This window comes from Stylophora pistillata, chromosome 9 (genome assembly GCF_964205215.1).
Source record: "Stylophora pistillata chromosome 9, jaStyPist1.2, whole genome shotgun sequence".
NCBI classification, from domain to species: domain Eukaryota; kingdom Metazoa; phylum Cnidaria; class Anthozoa; order Scleractinia; family Pocilloporidae; genus Stylophora; species Stylophora pistillata.
In genome coordinates, this window is record NC_142527.1 from 12509408 (window position 1) to 12527748 (window position 18341).

General features: G+C 38.9%; 2 protein-coding genes across 2 annotated transcripts; both read right to left on the bottom strand.

The window, feature by feature from the left end:
• Window positions 1-10: 10 nt before the first annotated feature.
• LOC148723368 (uncharacterized) lies at window positions 11-436 on the bottom strand. Its single transcript, XM_088733177.1, has one exon. The coding sequence runs from the start codon at window positions 428-430 to the stop codon at window positions 11-13; it is 420 nt and encodes a 139-aa protein (XP_088589303.1). The 5' UTR covers window positions 431-436.
• A 1937-nt stretch (window positions 437-2373) lies between these two features.
• Window positions 2374-5373, bottom strand: LOC148723369 (uncharacterized). Its single transcript, XM_088733161.1, has one exon. The coding sequence runs from the start codon at window positions 5362-5364 to the stop codon at window positions 2374-2376; it is 2991 nt and encodes a 996-aa protein (XP_088589287.1). The 5' UTR covers window positions 5365-5373.
• Between the last annotated feature and the right edge of the window lie 12968 nt (window positions 5374-18341).

Below are 18341 nucleotides of genomic sequence, written 5' to 3' on the forward strand. Positions count from 1 at the left end.
TCTTTTACTTTCACAAAAATCGACTTGCAGCCAATCCCAAAGCCAAAGCCATTCCTCCAGCATAAATCATTTCACCTCGTTTCTGTTGTGTGCTCGGTTTGTAGAAGTTAGAAAAATGGGGTTCTTTCATATCAAGCTCTTCACTATGTGCCTTGTTGTAAAGCTTTAAAGCATAATCTGTATCAACAAAATTTTGATTTGCCTCTTTTTTGATTCGGTCGTTTGCTGAAATCCAATCGAGAAGCTTTGTTCGATTCTCTTGATATTTCTCATAAGCTGCCTGGTATTTTTCTACAGCAAGATCATGTCTCTTCTTCTCTTCTTCAACACTATTTTTATCTCCACTCAAATATTTTGCGAGATAGCTCCCACCAACAAATGCTGTTGCATTGATGAGTGCTCCTCCGATCATTATTGCTATGCTTGCCATTTTATTAATCGCTGGCAAGTTTTCATAATGAAATTAATCTCATAGAATATTGAATTAGTCCGCAAACTTAAATGCATTTCTTAAGATGGCAAAATCTTCTGTTCTTCAAGATATTTTTTTGCTGCGATTGATCCAGCGATCACGAGAGTGAACTTTACATAGTTCATGAGATTTGAACTCAGATCAGAAGTCATCGGTTCTTTGATAACTCTCTTTGCTACCCATCCAATTCCAGCAGCCAATCCAGTCAATGTAGCTGAATCAGTCAAAGTTTTCACAAGTGTATTATCAGACATTTTTATTTGAAAGACAAAAAAAATCAATCCATTGGTTTTACTCTTTTTGGAATTTGAGGCAACTCCGCAGAGATGCGCTCAATTTGCCTTGGTTCTGGGTTTGGTGGTGATTTTACGAGCGCTATCAACTCTTTCCTTTTATAGTACAGTCCAGCCAATGAAAGAACAATACTTGCTACTGAAAGAATTTGAGTGAGTGAGAATGATGATGATGTTGATGGCTCTGGTTTTGGTTCTGGTACTGGCTCTAGGTTTGGTGGCCTCACCTGTTTTTGCTCTCTAACTCTTCTGTTATGTTCAGCAAGTTTTTTCCCAGCAGCGACACGCCCTGGATCTTTTTTTGGTTTCGTCTTATTTTGATCAGTTGAAGTGACTTGTTGTGCTGGCGGCGACTGCGACGGCTTGGGCTGTCGCCCTCACTCTGCTGGATCTTGAGATTCTTTTTCTTCCATTTTATTTCTTGTCACATTATTTTTAAGTTCTTATTCAAGTTCTTATTCAAGTTCTTTTTCAGGTTCTTATTCAAGTTCTTTTTCAGGTTCTTCACAATTACTGTCTACTTCAACATTAACGACATTTGGTTTTAAGGGAACTTCAACATTTTTGGCAGTGAGAAGAGCAGCACTTGCGATCGCCATGTACTTTCCATACTTCAAACTCAAGCTTCCTGCAATCATTCCGAGTTCTCTCTTCACAATGAAGTCATCGTTCAGGTCTTTCATGAGCTTTCCTTCATCAACAGGGAGAAAATACGCCAACGCTTTACACGAAAGCTGAAGAAATGTGTCGACTATCGCATCGCAAGTCTTTGAAGAGATTGAGGCCTCATATCTTTTGAAGTACTTCTCAACATCTTTTTCAGAAAGCCTTTTGACTTGATCCTGGGTGAAAGAGACACCAATCATTTCCTTTGCTCTTCCACTCGCAACGAGAACAGCAAGTTGCTCTCGGTGATCTGAATCACTTGCGGGTTCTGCTTCAAGAATGTTCATAGCAATAATATCTGTGATTGCTTCTTGTTCTTTGTTTGCTTCGCTCATCTCTATTTTATTTCTTTTTCAAATTTTATATCGAAGGGATGGCAAAGTGATAAATTCAAATGAGAATATTTCTCATTCTTCAGCTTTGCTATTAATTCAATTTGCTCTTCTTTCGTCAAATCACCTGCATAATCATCAAATGTTGCCTTCATATCCTTTGCCGAAGGTGTGTAGAATAAAACCAGTGCAGCAATGTTTTCTCTGAATGGTTTTGCGATACTTGTCATCTGCTGTGTGAGCACCCAAACACTGATTCCCTTATGTCTTGCACTAAATGCTAAATTCACGAGTTCATTTGTCCTCTGCTTCACATCCTTTGAAGCCGCACAGTCATCAAGGATGATAAGTGTATTAGTTCCCTCATAAACAAAACTAATGAGCTTGAGACAAAAATCAATCTGGTTTTGGAGTGGAGTCAGGATAAAGAGGTCTTTGTCTAAATCCCCAAAATTGTTATAAGTTTTGTTGTGGATGAATGTTGGACAAATCAAAAAAATGTAATCGAATTTCTGATTGAATTTATTGCTCAAAAGATTGACGACATATTTTGTCTTTCCTGAATTTGTTGGTCCAACTATTAATGCATTGAAAGGAATATTCTGAGGATTCATATTTTATAGTGCCCATGTGAAAAAGTTGAGATCTTGTCTTCTTTTATGATTCTCTTATCATCATTTGCGCTCAGAGCAATCTTGTTGATGGTCTCACTGAAAATCTCATGTCTGTGTGATCTGATTACATTCATCTTTCTCATTTGTATGTTTCCGCTAAATAAGCACTTTTTGTAGTCTTCGTGAGTTATATTCTTCTTTATCACAGTCTTCTTGATTCCCTTGCACTTCTTCTCTTCTTTGCCCTCAAGAATCTTGTAGCTGTAAAGTTTTGCTCTCAATCCAACAAACTCCTCAATAATCTTTCCACCAGCCTCATCTTTCATCATGCCCACAACTTTTTTGTTGCAACCAGTTGGGATCTTTGAAATGTGGTCTTTTGGAAAGTTGCTGGTGTCAAACTTTTCTTCAACATCTGCTGCTATGTCCTTGTAAAAGTCTTCAGTTTCAATCTCATACATGAGACTGTCAGTGTCTGTGAAAAGAAGCTTGGCTTTATCTCCATATTTCTTTTTTATGTACTTGTAGTGGAAATCGTACATCAAAGTCTTGCTGAGATCAAGAATAGCCATTCCACAGAAAACTGGCTTGTCAAACTTTATTGATGTTCTCCCCATATGTATTGCAATGAGATTTTCGTCAAATATTGTGCAATGCTTGAAGTTTGGTTTTGCTGAAAGCTTTTGTGCTTTCTTTCGATTGTTGAGAAGCCTCACATCAACTTGTTTCCTGATGTTTTCCATTGTTTTTTCAAACACAGAGTTGTTCATCAACTTGAAGAAATCCTTTTCAAATTCATTCTTTGCATTCTTGCGCAAATTTGTGTTGAGCTCTATATAACTTTTTAGCCAAGGTTCTTCTTCAAATTTGATTCCTCTGTAAATCTTTTTCAGTCTCAAGCCGAGTTCAAGGCACTGTTTGAGATTCTGGTGATGAATGATATATTTCTTCTTATCGTTCAGATTTGGCACCAGTTTCTCAACTTTGTTTGAGTTCATAATGATTCTCTCTGGAGCAAGAGGATAATCGTTGTGAAGATCATGAAGCTCTTTTGGATATTCAAGATCAACCTCAAGAATGCAGTCTCTTGCTCTCCAGTCTCCGATCTCTTCTTGACTCATCCATTTGAAACCTCTGACAGGAAGAGGTTTGCACATTGCCCATCCATAAAGATTGTTTGCGTCAAGATAAGTCAGATATTTTGATGGTTTTTCTCTGTCAAACTTTGAATTCATGTATTTGTTGTTTGCTTTTCCATAGCGATTTGGGATCATTGAGATTCCTCCACGAATTCCTTTCTCAAACATCAGAAGCATGTCTGGATCACTCAAAAGCTCAAGCTCAACTTTTGTCACCTTCAATGCTGCATCCCAAGCCAATCCAGGAGCAGTGTAATACCAAGCAGGATCGAGATTGTAATTCTCAAGGCAGACGTTTCTGAATTCTTCAAACACATCTGCAAGCAAGAGAACATCTGATTTGAGATAAAGATCATGATAATCACCCATGTTCTTCATCTTGAACTCATTCCAGATTTTCTTTGCGTGCTCGTAATCTTCTTCACTTATATCACAGTCATTAACCTTTGAGTAAAACTCTCTTTTTGGTGGAAGTTCTGTTTCTCTGAACTTTTCAATGCTGCTCATGTAATCATATGGATAAACACCCTTTCTTGAGATCAATTCGATTTCGTCTCTAAACACCTCCCCAGTTTTCTTCAGCTTATCATGGCTCAGATTACTGACTAATTTATCGAGAGAAGAAGCCATGAACTTTAAACTATCAATAAAGCGAAGCTCAGTCTTTATGGCAACTTCTTCTTCTTCTTTGTTGGTGTAAGAACCAACGGCAATAGATTTGCTGAAGTTGATGTACTTCTCTTCATTATTGGGAATGCATTTTATGTCCCCCTCAGTCTTTCCAAGATTCTTGACTAAAAGATGAGAGTCATAACCAGCCAAGTTGTGAAATATGACAGGAGTGAACTTTGGCTTTGCGAATTGAAAATTGCAATTTCTGTGTGCAGCTCCTCTATACTTGCCAGTGAAATGACAGTGATCTCTAACTTTGTCGCGCAAGTTGCCAATCAAAGCGAACACAACAGGATCAGTACTGAAAGACTCACCACATATCCAACAGCACTTCGCTGCATTGAACATTTTCTTGTCTTCATCAATGAAGATCACCTTCTTTTTAAAGTCAAATTCTTTGTGAATCTTCTTGATGTTCTCTTCAAGCATTTCAACAAAGATCTGAGCAACATCCTCATCCTCAGACTTTGCTCTGTAGATTACTGGCTCTTGAGAATAAAGCTGGTCATCAAAGCAGACAACCTTATAGCAAAAGCCGGACGGTTTATGTTTTTGATATTTAATGGTGAAGCTCTTATCGCTTCTTGGCTCACAAGAGTGAATAGGTTTTGTGAAAGATTCAAAGTCAGCATAAACAACAAAGGGCACTCTTATTGAGCGGTTATGATTCTTGAATTTGATAAAAGTTCCTTTTTTTGGCATTTGAATCTTGACAGCCTCATTGTTTGCGCAGAGTACCTCGTGCTCCGCAAGCTTTTCTCTGCTTGAAAAGTGATTCAAACACCTGAGGCAAAATTCTTTTGGTTCTTTATGCTTTGAAACTTGACTCGAGAGAAGCCTGCTGATGTTGTTTATCAAGCAGTAGTGTTTAATTTCGTCTTTCTCGATAAGAAGAAGATTGATCACCTGATTCCTCTCTTCAGCTGGTGACTTACTTATTCTGAGAGGATAGACTCTGGCCTTACTTTCATAACCAAACACATCTACCGCGATATTTTCCTTCTGTTTTTCAAACCTTTTTATTTTGTCAAGCTCAACCAGGAAGTTGATTCCTCTCCAGTCGAGTCGATCAGATTGTTCTTTTAGAATCTTTGTTATTCTTTGAGGGTTTTTCTCAACTGGATAAAGCGCTCTTGTAATGCACCATTTAAAACATTCATTATCTTGATTTTCCATATTGATTATTGCTTTTTTTCCTTTAAGCGCTTTCGGTAGTTTGATGTAAGAGCTGCCGTCCAACGGGTTGTACTCTACAAGATGCAGGTCAAATGTTATGACTCTGTGAAACTCCCAGTTACTTCCGTTATTGTTGAATTCTTAAATTCTTTCTTGAATGATTTGCATAAATCTTTCATACGCTTCGCTTTCATCAGTTGCATTAAGATTTTCAATTGTGTTGGTGTGGAAATAAGCGTCAAGATACTGAACTTCTCCATCCATAGCTCGCCTCTTCATCTCGCAAGAAAGAATCATCTTGAGTCTTGTCTGGCGGTTCTCTCTCATGATTTTCAAGACTGCCGGTTTTGCCTCCTGCATGAACTGATTTGGCCCAAAACCCTCAACTCCATCTATTCTGAATTGTCTTGCGAAACCTCTCAATGCAGATGCTGACTCCCGAACTGTAGCGCTAGTGCTAAATGGATTATTTTCGTAGTTTTCAACGAACTCGTTCCATTCATCTGCTATTGTCGCGTCATCCGAAGTGGTGACGTATGGTCTCAATCCAAGCATCTCTTCAATTTCTCTTATTTCTCTTCTCCTTTGTTCTTGCGGATCAAGCGTAAGCAACTGTCCAGAATTTCTTGTTGGTCTGAGAACTGGGGCATTGAAATCTGCTGGAATTGGGTGGTCAATAAGGTTCGCTATCAACTCAATCAACTCTTGCTTTCTGAGGCTTGAATATTTTTTTAGCCCGAGTCGTTTTGCCTCGGCTTTTAATTCTTTAACTTTCCAGTTCTCCATTTTTTATAAAAATATAAAAAATTTATATTTTTATAAAATTTTTTCAGCTTTGGAAATTTGCTGGAATAAGATCAGTGTAGTAATTATAAAAATCTGCTTTTCTTTTCAAAGTAAATTGTGAAATTTTTCTGAGCTTGCCTTCACAGTGATCTTTTATTTCTTCATCTGTCAAAAGCAGAAAGAGGTCATCATCAATATCTTTTGGAAAGCGATAAGTTTTCTTCAGTCTTAATCTATCTACTTCTATTCTATTTAACCAAAATTTATTTTTTATCTTGTGAATGAGATAAAAATCTGTGTACATCATTGTGAATTGATGGCCTGTTATTTTCTCGCGCTCGTCTCTCAACCATTTTTCATATTCCTTTCTCGGTTCAAGATATTTAGCTTCAAGGCGCCTTTGAACGAGAAAAGTTTTGCTTTTTCTGAGTCTTCTGTCAACTTCTCTCTTTTCTTCGTCGCTGAGAAGATCATAATCATCAAGAGTCCATTCAAATGGTTTTAATAATCTTCTCACTGTTTGTGTTTTTATTTTTCTTGCTGGATCTCGAAATTTACAGAAAAAGTGGAATTCTTTGTCTGCTTCATCTATTTCAAATTCTGCTCGCTTCGCTTCTCTACTTCCTGACATTTTTATATAATATAAAAAATATTTTTTTAGAAAATATAAAAAATGGAAGAAAAGAAAAATTTGAGAACGCAGTCGCTAACGCAGTTGATTCCAAGTCGGCTGACGCCTATAAGCACAAAAGATTTCATAGAAATTGTCAAAGGCTGCGGAATAAAATACAGAAACAAGATTCCAAGCAAAGAATTAAAAGAAATGCTCGGCTATTGTCCTTTGAAAAGCAAATGGTAGGTTGAAGTGAGTGATGAAACCTGTTTTCGCAAAGAATATCAATCACTCGGAGAAGCCGCCAAAGATTGTGGAATATCGAATTCTTCTGCTATTAAATATGCGCTGGATAATCAAAGAAATTTCATCAAAAGAAGATCAGACCAGAAAAAATTATTTGTGAGAGAAATTTGGCATGATGTCAATAAAACCGGAAATGAAAGATTGTTTTGAATAATGAATTATCATTGAGGGGGAAGAAGATTCTTTTCACAGAAAGCGAATGTTTTTCAACGTGGGAGATTACATCAGAGTTTCAAATAAATGAAAAGCACGTGCTTTTTTGGGTTGCGTGGGAGATTGCATCAGAGTTTCAAACAAATGGAAAGCACGTGCTTTTTTGTGTTGCGTGGGAGATTACATCAGAGTTTTAAATAAATGACAAATAGGGTTAAAGAACGTACTTTACCAGCTTGTCATTTATTTAAAATATTCGTGTGTGCGAAGAATTACGCTCTGAAGATGAACAGCCCATCCGTCTCCCCAGAGAAAGAAGAACGTATGTTTACAAGTGAAGAAGATGATGACAACAATAATCTCAATGAGGAACAAGAGGAGATTCTAAACGAACATATTGAATACCATGAAGAAATGAAATCTCTCATGGAAAATTTTGTTGAGGTGGCTCAGAGAAGAGGTATTGAAGCAGTGAAATCCCTTCTAAAAGATAAGCCGAAAAAACCGGAAAGGACGGTAGAATCTTTATTTTCTGTCGAAAAGGCTGGCCCCACAGAAGCGCAAACAAACGCTTATTTAGAAAGTCGTCGTCCAAACTCAACACAACCAAGCGCTGGTAGACTTCCTGCGGTAATGGCCAACCCTGAAACTTGGGAAGCGGCGGCCACTTGCATAAAAGCGGTCAACGCGACAATCAATCGCTCACATCTACTTGAAAAAAGAGTTGGACTCGGTTTTTTTATGGAAAAAGGCGAAGATCTTTTCAGAGATGCAAAGCTTCTGGGTAAAGTCGAAGGTACATTTGAAAGCTGGATTTAAAAAAACACTGGATTATCATCGCGTTATGCCAGAAAGCTTAGAGCCATTGCAAGGGTAATTTGTAATTATCCAAAACTTTACAGACTGAACATGTCAATATCTGATACCTACAAGTGGCTGCCAGACATCAGAAAGATGTTGGAAGTTGAACAGTACAGGGAGGCATGGTCTTCAAATTAAAAATATATTTGTGACGACAAAGCAAACGCGTCAATAACATTTTTTTTTCCTTAGCAACCGCGGTCATATAAGACCGCCACATCGAAGCAAAATTAATGTGTCAATAACATTTTTTTTCCTTAGCAACCGCGGTCATATAAGACCGGCGCATCCAAGCAAAATTAATGTGTTAATTCATGATTTCTGTCTTGAGATAAACAAAGAAAACCCACTCGGTCTTTTGTCGAATTCAACTCTCAATTCTTTGCGAGTGTAGGGGGCACCAGTGAAAGCAGAGAGCCCAATTTTTTTTGGTATTCTTTTTTTATTTCCTCTCTGAGAGTTGCAGTCTCTGCCCGCTTCGCTTCCTCAACTTTCTCTGGAGAATTTCGTCTGAGTTCTTTTTTCAGAGAATAATATTGATCAATTTCGCTCAGTATCGAAGCGAATTCGACATCTGTTATCGAAGAGTCTTTCATGGCCTTTGACACGAGTCGTCTGATTGTTCGTTGCTTCGCTTCAGCAAGAGAGACGGTTTTTTCGTGTTTTTCAGTCTTTTTCACGAGAGATTTGTTCGCTAGAGTCGTCGCGGCAGACGCTAAAGCAAGCAAACCCGCAATGCTTGTCAAAGGCACAGAAATTATAATTCCCACACCGCTCAAAGCACCTGCGAAACCACCTATCGACAAAAGAGCTGCCGTGACGGATGTGACTGATGATGTTATGCGGCACACAGCTTTTACTCTCTTGTATTTTTTTGCGACTTTCTCGTGATGTGAAATCTCGTTTTCAATTTCCTTCTGGCAATCACAAATCTTTTTCAACCTGAAATCAGAGCCCGAATTTGGAAGAGAAGGATACAGCGGTGGAGCACTTGGTAAAATATTTTCAGCAGACATTTTTAATAATTAGATTATCTCAAACTCAAATCTCATTGGCATTCCATTAAAATCAATTATTTTGTCATTTTCATCAGTCACAGAAATCTTCATTGATGTGATGTCATTCCTTTGAGATATTTTTCGCAGAGATGGGGTTTCTGAAAAATAGTTCACCCTCTCAAAGGGTTCTCCTGCAATGTCAAAACACACAAGAACTTGTGACGGTTTTCCATTGAAAAGGTTTTCATTCTCATCCAAAAGATCACAGCGGATAAGATAGTTGTTAAATGATGAAAAAGTTTTGACAAAATTGATTTTTTGCAAACGCCGTTTAATCCCAAGAAGACCAGCCAGATCATTATCAAGAAGAATTTTTTTGTTGTGAGGATTTTTAATTTCCAAACTTGCCCTTGAGGCATTCAGTTGTACTTTGACTCCTTCGTTTTTCAATCTTTCTCTCTGACGGAGACGAATTTTTAGGTTTCGAAACTGAAGAAGTAGAAAGGGCAAGAGCTTTACGACAGCAGATAAGCGAAGAATCAGATATTTCAGTTTCTGAAAGCGAAAGCGGGAGCAGTAGTGAGAGCGAAAGCGAAGAGGATATTGACCAACGCTGGACAACAGATGACTCGCCCGTCCATGTTGAAGAATTTGTCGAACGCACTGGTCCGACTTCGCGTGTTCCAGAAGATGGAACAGCTTTGGATTTCTTTCTCCTTCTTTGGCCAGAAGATCTCTTCGAGAAAATTGTGGAGGAAACCAATCGTCATGCCGAACAGCACATTCAAACAAAGCTGGACCCGAGGTGGTATGCAACAACCTGCGAAGAAATGCGTGCGTTCTTTGCATTGAATATTTTGTTTGGGATCAAGTCCTTGCCGGAAACAAGAATGTACTGGTCTAGAGACAACTTTATTGGTGTCCCAACCGTTCAAAAAGTCATGCCAAGGAATCGCTTCGAGAAGATTCGACAATATCTCAGTTTGAATAATCGTTTGAACATGTTGCCGAGAAATAACCCACGTTACGATAAACTTTTCAAGGTGCGTCCTTTGTTAGATAGACTTGCCAGCACTTTCTGCGAAGAATACCGGCCATCGAAATATGTTTCCATTGATGAAGGAATGGTGAAATATAAAGCAAGACTTGGGTTCAAACAGTATATGCCCATGAAGCCCGTGAAGCGTGGAATAAAAGTATGGGTCCGTGCCGATGCGACAAATGGTTTCGTGGGTGCCATGCAAGTGTACACAGGAAAAAAGGATGGTGGCCAGCCCGAACACGGTCTCGGACATCGTGTTGTTTGTGACCTTGTCAGCGATCTAAAAGGAAAAAATTATCACATCTTTTGCGATAATTTTTTCACTTCAGTTCGACTGGCCGAAGATTTGCTCTCCGACAAAATTTACCTTTGTGGAACAACACGTGCCAACCGAACTGACTTTCCGTCGGCCTTGAAAGCCAACAAGCCCGCAGTGAAAGCGCTTCGTCATGGCGAATCTCTCTTTCGTCGGAAAGGTGATGTTGTAGCTTCTGTGTGGAAGGACAAGAAAGTCGTGGCTTTTCTCAGTACTCAGTGCAATGCAAGAGGAAATGAAACCGTACGCAAAAAACAGAAGGATGGAACGTACCTCGAAGTTCCTTCTCTTCCCGTAGTAAAAAGCTACAACAAGTACATGGGGGGAGTCGATCACAGTGATCAAATGAGACAATATTACGGTACTTCGAGAAGGGCGAATAAATGGTGGCGGTATCTGTTATGGTTTTGCTTGGATGTTAGCATTGTAAATGCACACATTTTGATGAACATTGCGGATAATCATCCAACCTTTACACAACTTCAGTTTCGCATCGAAATGGTCAAGATGCTGATCGGCGAGTTCTCATCACGGCAACATGCCGTTCATGAAGGAACCGTTCAGACTGGACACTGGCCCGTTAAAATGAGCAAGGGAAGATGCAAGAGATGTTTAAAAAGGAGAAAAACAACTTTCTGCAGGATGGGATGCGATTCATGTGGCAAGAGGTTCTGTTTGGATTGCTTCAAGAACCATAACACCGAAGCGTAATGTGGCGCGAAATTCAAACGCCTAGAACAATGAACACTCTAGCTTTGGTTTAAAAAAAAACACTTGGAAGACATACCAGTACATTTCGTTTCTGTTTTTTTCAACTTGATAATTTTTGCTGTAAATATTTCCGGAGTATATTATTGCTTTACTCTCCTCTTATGGAGAAATTACTCATAGAAACAGCATATATGCTGTCATTTATTGATTCAAAAGGCATGTTGCATGATTTTGAGGTTTGTTTTGTTGACTTATTTTCTTATATTGGAGATGTTTTTTATCAAAAATGAAAACTTCAATCTCTGAAGAATAAAGTTTGTTTGCATTGCTTAGTCTGAAATTGTCTGGTTCACTCACTATTTTGCTAAAGTTATATGGCACCTCAAATTTGCCTCTCAGACATCACCATGATACCTGAACCCCATGGGCAACTAGGGCATTTTCCTAAATTGGCACCCTTGGGAGTGAGAGGGTTAACACACGACCAGGTTTAATTCGTATAACATGTCTTGTGATCCAGTTTAATTTTTGGTTATAATTATTGTAATGATCTTTTTACGTTTTAGAACCAGTCTTCAAGAATGTACGTCAGGATCGGATACATGGAAAATCTTGACAAAGGAACTAAGCCGGCAAGTTTTTAACCTTCCAGTGTTATCGTATTGTCACCTAATGAAGTTGTATGTTTTGTTATATCATTTAACTCCCTTAAAGTAGGTCTCTTTCTTGTTAATCTAGTTTAGACGAGGACCTTAAGAAAATGGAAAATTGACAGTGTCCAGACAGCACCATGTACCAAAGTTACATTTGATGTCTCGAGGATAAGTGACGGAAGAATCCTCTGCTGGCAATGCATGGAAAGTGTACTGAATGGTGGTTTCCTTTGCAGCTGATGAAAAAGTATGAAGGTAATCAAGTACGCATTTTACAAATTGGTATCGAATACAGAAACGTATCAAAATCAAGCGCCCAGAACAATGACAAGCAATCAACGATGCCTTGGAATCAGAATTTTCCAACTGCGACTCTGATGGTTCATAAAACGCCATTATTATGAATATTATATTAATACAACGTAACGTTTACATTGTTAATCGTAAGATGTAGCAGTTTTTCTTGAAAACAAAACAATGATTACTCTCCCTTAACATTTCAACTGTCTGTGAAGTTGAAGTTGAAGTTCATTTATTTGTTTTAGCAGGTTGATTTATTTGGCAGCTGTAATAACTGATGTGGACCTGCTTTTCATGAGTCATTTCAAAAGGTCGGAGAACTGCGGTCTTTTTGCAAACAAGGTAATGTAAATAAATATTTTACTGCACCTTCATTGAATTCAGAGGACATTAAACTACTTTGTAAAATCGGTTTTCTCCTGGGAGAAAATATGTTCAGCAACTGATGTTGATTTCTCTGTGTAAGTACCAAGCTGTTACGTTTCTGTTTACAAATTGATTAAAATAATGTTTAATAATGTGAAACAATAATTTTGACCTGCTAAACAGAATGTTTTCCCTGAACTGAAATAAAAACTTGAATCTTTACATAATTCTATATTTTTAATTAGATTCCAATTTATGTCCAAGGTACTCCTATGGGTGCCCCTACTGGTACTGCTGACCAAACAATGCAGGAAACAATAAGGAAAGTTCTTTGTATGAGGCCACATTGCAGCACAGTATATGCCAGTCCCAATCAGTTGAACTTGAGATCTTCTGTGAAAAAGGTAACGAAAGATGGGCAGTTAAAAAGGAGTTGAAGTGGATTGTAAACCTGATCAAAGAGGAGGGAATCAATTGCCCAAAGACAATCATTTTTTTGTAATATGATGAATGAAATCGCTGTTGTAGTGAACTATTTAATTTTAGACCTAGGAAGGTCTGTGTTTTATCCAGAATTTTCTACATTACAAGATAACTGTATCCTAGGAATTTACCATTCCAATTCCTGGCAGAGCACCAAGAATCGAGTTTTGGCACAATTTACAATGAAAATATTTGTAAGAAGACCTTTAATTCTATTTTAAATGATAAGAGTAACCGGTTAAGAAATCTTTTACTCTCAGCCCATAAGTCGTCTTACCATCTAAGACGATGCAGGCGTTTTGAAACACCAAGGTGGAAAACAAATAGGTTCAGGGACACATTTTTAATGAAATCTTTTATTGAGCATGATATTATATAATATAGCTTTATTAATTTTAATAATGTTTCATCATTTCACAGTAGTCAATTTTATTTTTAGGCTTATTATTCTTACATTAGTCATACTATTAGATATTCTGTTACAATTCTTGTAAATATGCATTTCAGCCCCTTAGAGGGCTGACATGTATTTATTTGTGAAATAAACCTTACTAGATTTTAAAATCTAGTAAACCTTACTAGACTTTAAAACGCATACTAATTGCAACAACTGCCTTGTGCATGGGAGTGAACTTCCCTGATGTTCGTTACATTGTTAACTGGGGACCACACATTCCATTCTTGACCAACATCAAGAGGCTGGAAGGGCAGGACGAGAAGGGAAGAAATCCCATGTCATTATCATTTACCATGGGCAGCAAGTTGGACACTTAGAACAAGAGGTAAAAGATTTTGTACGTGCTAAAGGCTGTTATCGTGTCAAGAAATGTTTCCAGCGGGTAAATATGCCAAAACCATCTCTAGGAATGCGCAATACATCATAGCGTTTAAGAACCCCCGCAATCAAATTGGATTATGCAATTTACTCTTACAAATGTACCCTACCAAATGGCAAGAGGTCATGGGTGTATATAACGAATGCATGGAAAGACCGTATTGTTATTTGTGTTTTGATGTGCACACAGCCAGTTGCGATTCTATGCCAGACTTGCAACACAACTACAGTGCAGCATTACAAAGTTTTTTCGCTAGTGAATGGGGGTTATGAACCCCAACTCCACATAATGTCAAATAAAAAGGGACACAAGTTTTGTTAAGGTTAACCCTTTCGTTGGCAAACAGATGAATTCGTCCGCTACTTACCCTCCCATGCATAGGTATACATGGGGACCCCTACTAAGTCTTTTTGGGGCCACTAAAGAGTAGGATATCCAGTCACGTTTCTCCTTCGAAGCGTTGCACAGTCGTTATTTTCGAAAGATTTAGCCCGTTTATTTCGCCGAAAACTTACCTATTCGATTTGTTTGTGCTTTAAAAATGGCGTGTGTATACATTCCGTTCGATGAAGTAGTGGCACGTTGCACAGAAGGTGTTCCTGGTGAAGTTTTTTCGGATTTTACCGATGAAACTGAAGGAGATATTTCAGACCGCCATGAGAGCGGAAGTGATAGTGGTGTTGGCGAGGAAGAAAGCCTTCCTGATCCTTCGAACACTTTTGAGGATTCAGATGTTGAAAGCGATACTAGCAATGGTATGTTTTGCATTTTATTTGTCTTAGTAATATAAGCTAGCGTTTTCTTTTGGATATGGATGTTATTTCCAATCATTTTCGCTCATTCAAAAACAAAACAAACATTTTGCTTTCAGTGGAACTAAGTTCCAAATTTGTTGTTGTATAACAGATGATGACACAACTCGCGATCAAAGCCCATTACGCAATGTGATTGGAAATAGAGGTCGTGGAAGAAGAGGCCGTATTGTACAAGGCCGTGGACGGGCATGTCATGGAAGAGTAGGCCGTGTAGGACGCCCTCAAGATCCTGAATTGCAGTGGTCAAGGACTTACAATCCACCTGCAGATCAACCATTCCCTGAGCCATCCCCTGGGCCAACTCAAAGATATCCAAATGGTGCTGAAATCAGGGAGGGAACAGTTTTTGACCAAATGTTTACTGATGAAATTTGGAATTTGATGGTTACAGAGACAAACAGATACCATGATCAGCAAGCAGCATCTGAGCCGAACAAACACAAACGAAAGTGGCGCCCAGTTACCAAAGAAGAGATGCAAGCATTCATTGGTATCATTATTTACATGGGAATTGTGAAACTTCCAAGAATCACCATGTACTGGAGTATGGACAACCTTGTGCACCAGGAAAGTGTAAGTTCTGTGATGACCCAAACTAGATTTTTCCAGATTTGGAGATACTTTCACGTGGCTGACAATGCCAGAGCTCTGCCTAGAGAAGATCCTAATTTTGATAAGATTTATCGGGTCAGGCAATTTTTAGATCTGGTCATGACCAATGCACAGCATCTGTATTGCCTAGACCGAGATGTATCTATTGACGAGACCATGGTTCCCCATAAAGGTCGCCTATCGTTCAAGCAATATATTAAGAACAAACCTGTGAGATGGGGTATAAAGCTGTGGGTGTTGTGCGAGGCCAAGACTGGATATGTTTTCAAATTCCAAGTCTACCTTGGAAAAGAAGGAGGAAATGTAGAACACAACCTAGCTCGAAGGGTGGTGAAACATCTCATTGCTCCAATTGAAGGCAAGTTCCATAACTTGTATATGGACAATTTTTATTGCAACCCGCACCTTTTCTTGGAACTTGAACCGAAAAAAGTGCTTGCCTGTGGAACTGTAAGGCCAAATCGTAAAGGGTTCCCCAAAGATATTGTGATTACTTCTGCCGCCGAAAAGAGAATGAATCGTGGAGATTTCTTATAGAGAAGCCATGGCAATCTTGTTGCTATGGCATGGTATGATAAACGTCCAGTCTATTTGATCTCCACTATCCATCCTCCAAACAGTACTGGGACACCAACCACAGTTCAGCGCCGTTCTCAAGCAGGCCCACGTGAAGCGATACCTTGCCCTCCAGCTCAGTGTGCTTACCAAGAGTATATGGGTGGGGTTGACCTGGCAGACCAAATTCTTCAAAGTTTTTCTGTTATTCGAAAGTCAAAAAAAGCCTGGAAAAAGCTTTTTTACTATGGACTTGAGGTTTGCCTGTTGAATTCTTTTACCATTTTCAAAAAAGTGAAGCAAACACCTCAGGATTTCCTTTCATATCGCCTTTCAATTGTTCGGCATTTGCTGGAGGGAAAGTGTTTCAGAGGAAGACCTGGTCGTTTGCCAAGTCGACCACTAGCTGATGTGGATGCATTGAGGCTGAACAAGCAGTATCATTCTGTCGCAGTTGAGGAAAACAGGCGAGACTGTGTGGTTTGTGCCAAGATTGTTTCGGTACAAAACCTGAGCAGTAGCATGAAGTCAAGAACAAACACTGTTTGTGTCACATGTGACAGAAAACCACTGTGCATTCTTTCCCATCGCAATTGTTGGGAGAAGTGGCACAATCTTGTAGAATACTGGCGATAGTGGTGCTATTATGCCACTGACACCAACAAGTGGACTGAAATGTGACTTCAAATACATTTCTCTACAGTGTGTATCTATATTCACTGGAAACTGAGTTTCAGCAATGTTGTTTTCTATCGGGGGGGGGGGTACTCTGCAATGTTTTAGGTGGGGGTGTTCCGCTGAGGCCTAAGAACCCCTACCCCATCTCAGACCAAATGGTCAAATTTGGTACCCCATCAGAGATCGGAAAAAGGAGTTTGTTTACACTAATTGACAGAGTTAGGCGTCAAACTGCCATACACGCTCATTGAATCGAGTGAAACTTCCACAGGCACGGTTCCAGATGAAAAATGAACTGGAAAAAAGATGACTAAAACACTTAATTCAAAAATTGAATAGGAAAAGTATTCCCCATCTCAGACTTAGTGGGCGAAACTGAGACCTCATCTCAGACCTAGAAGGTCAAAAACCCGACTCCATCCAGCGGCACATACCCGTATAGCTTATATATGGGAGTACCCCCCCCGTTTTCTATATTGGACAGCAGACTCTGCTATATGTTGAAAAAGTCTTTTTATTTCCTTTACACAAGTAGAGGCTGTGCAAAAGTGATTCCAAGTGAATAATTTTTGCTTTTGGAACATTTATGTCATATTTTTTTTGTATGCATCAGGAAAATATAAATTTCCCGAAACCCGACTGACGGCACATAAATGCCTATAACTTTGGCTACGATTATGATATTTAGATGAAATAAAAAGTCTCTGAATCCTTACTTCTTTTTCTTTTGCAAAATGCTTTCCAAATGTGCTCTTTTCTAAAGGTATTGTGTGTTTTTAGATTGAGAACAATGAACAACAGACAAGACAAATTTCTTGGTCAAACTTTTATTGGCTCAAAATATTTATGGTAGCACCTAATAACTTTTAAATGTATTTTGGAGGAAAGGATTTTTTCTCCTGTGAAAAATGATGTATGGTTTATGGGTGGGTAGCAGTCATTGCTGACCATCTACAGCCAAATTTGTAACCCTCAGTCGGGAGAACAATTTGGTTGCCCAGGAAACTGCCAACGAAAGGGTTAATTCACAAATGCTCAAAGTGTGTATGATATCTGTTGGATTCCGTAAGGAATATATAAAAGAGACAGTCAGCCAGTCCTGCCTACATTGTACACTGGTTTCAGTTTTGATGTTCGGGTATCAGTTAACGTGAACTCTCTCTAAGGCAAACACCTCTCTAAGGTGGACAGTAAATCTGGTACTGAGTGTGTGCGCCTTAGAGAGAGTTGACTGTACATAAGGCATTAGTTGGGGGTACAGCAGAGGCAGATATCTGTTGTCGTACAATCAACCGATACACACCCACTCGCTACATCTACTTTGTCTCTGATGTACCACATACCATTAAAACAACCAGAAATTGTTTGAAGAGCTCAGGCTCTGGTACTTGCACAAGGTTTATGTGGAATGATGGTCTTTATATTTTATGGCAACATATTTCAGCAATGTTCTTCTAAGACGATGACAAAGGATTGAAACTTCTCCCACGGCTGACCTAGGAGCATATTAATCTGAATTCCTATTCAGTAATGCATGTGAACCTTGCAGCTCAAGTCTTGAGTGCTTCCATGTCTTGTGTACTGAAAACTTTTGGTCTCCCTGAAGCTGCAGCCACTGCTCAGTTTTGTGAAATGGTTGACAGAGTGTTTGACTGCTTGAATGTAAGAAGCAGAAACGAACATGAAAGGAAGCGAAAACCTACACATCTGTTAATGATGTAAGGTATGACTTCTTAATTTTACTTGAAAAAATAACTGCATAGTCACTAATGGTCTTCAAATTCTAAATTCAACGGGTTCGGGTTCTTGCTAGATTTTCTAAAGTATCTAAGGAGTTGGAAAGGAAGTGCTGATACAAGGCCAGCTAACTTCACACTCAATGCTAGAGCAGGA

What these genes read in the sequence shown, in the direction of transcription:
- LOC148723368 (XM_088733177.1), bottom strand. Translation starts at nt 430, where the DNA reads ATGGCAAGCATAGCAATAATGATCGGAGGAGCACTCATCAATGCAACA.
- LOC148723369 (XM_088733161.1), bottom strand. Translation starts at nt 5,364, where the DNA reads ATGGAAAATCAAGATAATGAATGTTTTAAATGGTGCATTACAAGAGCG.